At 41.1% G+C, this 3401-nt stretch overlaps 1 protein-coding gene across 1 annotated transcript in view; it reads right to left on the minus strand.

Moving 5' to 3' along the window:
- LOC107096058 (sorting nexin-6) overlaps positions 1 to 2138 on the minus strand; it is a 14063-nt gene extending 11925 nt beyond the window's left edge. Inside the window, exons 1-3 of the mRNA XM_015392545.1 lie at positions 1980 to 2138; positions 1790 to 1900; positions 23 to 144 (exon numbers count right to left, since the gene is read on the minus strand). Coding sequence (XP_015248031.1) covers positions 23 to 144; positions 1790 to 1900; positions 1980 to 2057 — 311 coding nt within the window. The 5' untranslated portion in view covers positions 2058 to 2138. The remainder of the gene's footprint in view (positions 1 to 22; positions 145 to 1789; positions 1901 to 1979) is intronic.
- Positions 2139 to 3401: the final 1263 nt, after the last annotated feature.

Below are 3401 nucleotides of genomic sequence, written 5' to 3' on the forward strand. Positions count from 1 at the left end.
CACGGCCCGTCCTGCTACTTACGCCTCCAGCTCCTGCTTCATCTTGGTAAACTCCTCCTTCGTCATGGACCCTTCTCCTTCGCCCAGTTTCTGCAGCTTCTCTCTGGACGCGTCAAAGTCAGGTCTGGGGGGGGCTGGAGGGATCTAAAACCAGTAACTGAGACTGAGAACTTGCTTTGCTTCATTACACCCAGTTAAAGTTTCCTCTGCTGGATCAAGATCACTGCACACATACAGTGAGGAAAATAAGTCTTTAAACATCCTGCTATTTTGCAAGTTCTCCCACATGGAGGGTCTGTATTTGTCATCACAGTTACATGTCCACTGTGAGAGACATTATCTAAAAAAAACTATAAATCACAATCTATGATTTTTATCTATTTATTTGTATGATTCAGCAGTAAATAAGAACTTGAACGCCTCTCTATCAGCTAATTCTGACCCTCAAAGGCCTGTTGGTCTGCCTTCAAAATGTCCACCTCCATTTATTATCCTAAATTAGCTGCACCTGTTTAAGGTGGTTAGCTGCATAAAGACACCTGTCCACCCCAGACCAAGAGCTGTCCAAAGACTAAACTGTCCACCTCCACAAGGCTGGAAAGGGCTGCAGGGAAATAACCGAGCAGCTGGGTGGAAAAAGCTCCACTGTTGGAGCAAACATTAGAAAATGGAAGAAGCTAAACATGGCGGTCAATCTCCCTCACACTGGGGCTCCATGCATGGTGGAGTCTCACTGATCCTGAGAAAGGTGAGAACTCAGCTCAGAACTACACGGGAGGAGCTGGGACCACCGTTTCCATGGTTACTGTTGGTAATACACTAAGACGTCAAGGTTTGAAATCTGGACACGCTGGAGGGGCTCTGTTTCTGCTGGGAGCGCCTTGGGGTTCCCCCGGAGGAGCTGGCCAATGACCTGAGAGGAGCAGGGACCACCGTTTCCAAACCCTGTGTTTCTCAGCAACAGCCCAGAAACCTGATTGATGTAGAGAAGATCTGTGTGGAGGAATGGGCCAAAATCCCATTTATTTGTAGCTGAATCATACAAATAAATTGTTAAATAAATCATACATTGCGATTTCTGGCCTTCTTGGGAGAACTCAGTGATGACGAAAATTAAAGCTAAATTCCTTAAATCACTGCGAACGTATTAGTTTTGGGTATAAATAATAATCCATTGATTATTCTTTAATGAACGGACTTTTATTTAAAATTCTGTTGTCAGAAGTAAAAAAAGGCTGTAAGACCTTAAAGGTCCAACGAAGAAACCTGTAGAGTTAAAAAAATTAGATGGATGCTGTAGAAGAAGCTCGCAGCATGGAAAGTCTCACTTTTATAATAAGGCTGCAAAAAGCTAAATATGGAAATATATATATATTAATTATTACTGACCACCTGTTCTATTTAAATTGTTCTGTTTGATATTATGTGTTGCTTTTAAAAATAAAAAAATACAAGTAAAAAAGATAAGTAAAAAAAAAAGAACCACCAACCAGTTATGTCCTAAAACCAGTCAGCATAGTACGCCAACCATCTAATGGGATTTTAATCCTTGGTAAGATCCCAGTAATTCAATCAGTACGAGACACATCAACATGGTGAACAACGTGACCTTAAATTAACCCTGCTTTTAGTTTCCTGTTCACATGAAGAAAGCAGGTAGAACACAGAAGCAGTGAAACTGGCAGATCATTCATGGACGAACTGCCTTGTCCTCATCAGACGGTGCTTTTCCCTCCAACTAATGTTCTCCATTCCAGACCAAAATCAGCTGGAAGTGTGTGGATCTTACGATGTATCCTGCATAGTCTTCGTTTTCCACGAACGAGTCGTGCAGCCAGATGAACTCCTCGTGTTGTCGGACCACAGAGAACTCGTTTTGTTTGAAGGTGGGGAGGTTGCTCTGTGGAAACATGAAGGATGCGACGTCAGCGTGCAGAAAAAGGAGACGACGAGGGAGAAGAACCTGAACCGGGTCTCACCTTGGTGTGGACGGTAAACTTCACCTTGTCCCTCTCGCTCAAAGCGTCAGAGATGTCCACCTGCAGCGTGGGGTCCATTTCCAGTTCCACATTTACCGCTCGGGTCTAGAAGACAACACAAACGCCAATGTCCCATAATGCAGCAGTGCCAGAGATCAACACAAAGCCACACCTACACCTGCTGTGGCAGCAGGAAAACCCGCCTCCCATCTACTACGGAGGATTAAAGAGAAAAACTTTGACTAAACGAAGAGGAAAATATCTGTGCAGATATACTAAAAAATATTTAGCAAATGGAAAGATGTGTCGATTATTTTTTCAATGAATAATCGGATAATACTCCAGTTACTAATTAACAGATTACTAAATTAGTGGATGATTAATTCAATAATCAATGAATGTGATTAGTAGTATGCTTCCCCTCATGCTTTCACCTTTAAACATCATCAGTATAAAGCGTTGGGAATCCAGCCGACCCCAGATGTTTAGGATGATGCCATGGACAGAATTCGATCTTCCTCATCTTGTGCTCATCTTTCTTTTATTCCATTTAAATTTGTACATAGGATTCATTTCTCTAAATCTAAGCTTTCTCAAATTTAACCGGATGTTGTGGATATATGAAATAAATGCAAAGGCTCCAGATGCAATCTTGGCCACATGTTCTTTCTTTGTTCCAAATTATATAATTTTCGGTCTGATCATTACTCTATGTCTTCTCTTCTAATAGTAGATCTGCATCCTTGTCCATTTGTTGCCATATTTAATATCTTCAACCCTACTTTAGTTCTAAGTTCTGTTCAAATGGTGATTGTTGCTTTTTCATCTTTATTGTCTAGACGTACTTTACTTCTATACTGGAAGTCTGATAAACGTCCTTCAGGATCCCTCTGGGTTTAAGACCCTTCCAGCTTCTACACAGAACTTCTACCAAAATGGAGATGATTCTTTCCTATTTTTAAAAAGTAGAAGTTTTAACGAACTGAAGGTGTCTGTCGCTGAATCTTGTGTTGGTTAGAAGTAAGACTAGTCATATCTGATTAATGATATATTGATTTATCTTCTTTTACATCAGGTTGACTTTGAGATGAGATTTTACGACGGAGTTTTAGGGCCAGGCTAGAGATCTTTTTTTCTTTATGCTATTTTGAGAATAAAGTCATAATTACATAAGTCCTAAATTGCGAGAATAAAGTTGCATTTTATACCAACTCTTACTAGTTCTTTCTTCCCTAAAGTGAGGATTGTGGAGCATCATGTGAAGTTCTACTTTAGCATCGGTTTGACAAATCAGGAAATCTTTTAGCAGCAGCATCAAACTGGGCGGGATGTCAAAGTGGACTCTGGTTGCTGATTGGTGGAGCTGGTCGGCCGTCATCTGTGGGCGGAGCTCCAAGCTTTCTTTCTGAAACGGGTTGATGA

The sequence above is a fragment of the Cyprinodon variegatus genome, unplaced genomic scaffold (genome assembly GCF_000732505.1).
Source record: "Cyprinodon variegatus isolate N-32 unplaced genomic scaffold, C_variegatus-1.0 Scaffold595, whole genome shotgun sequence".
Taxonomy (NCBI): Eukaryota; Metazoa; Chordata; class Actinopteri; order Cyprinodontiformes; family Cyprinodontidae; genus Cyprinodon; species Cyprinodon variegatus.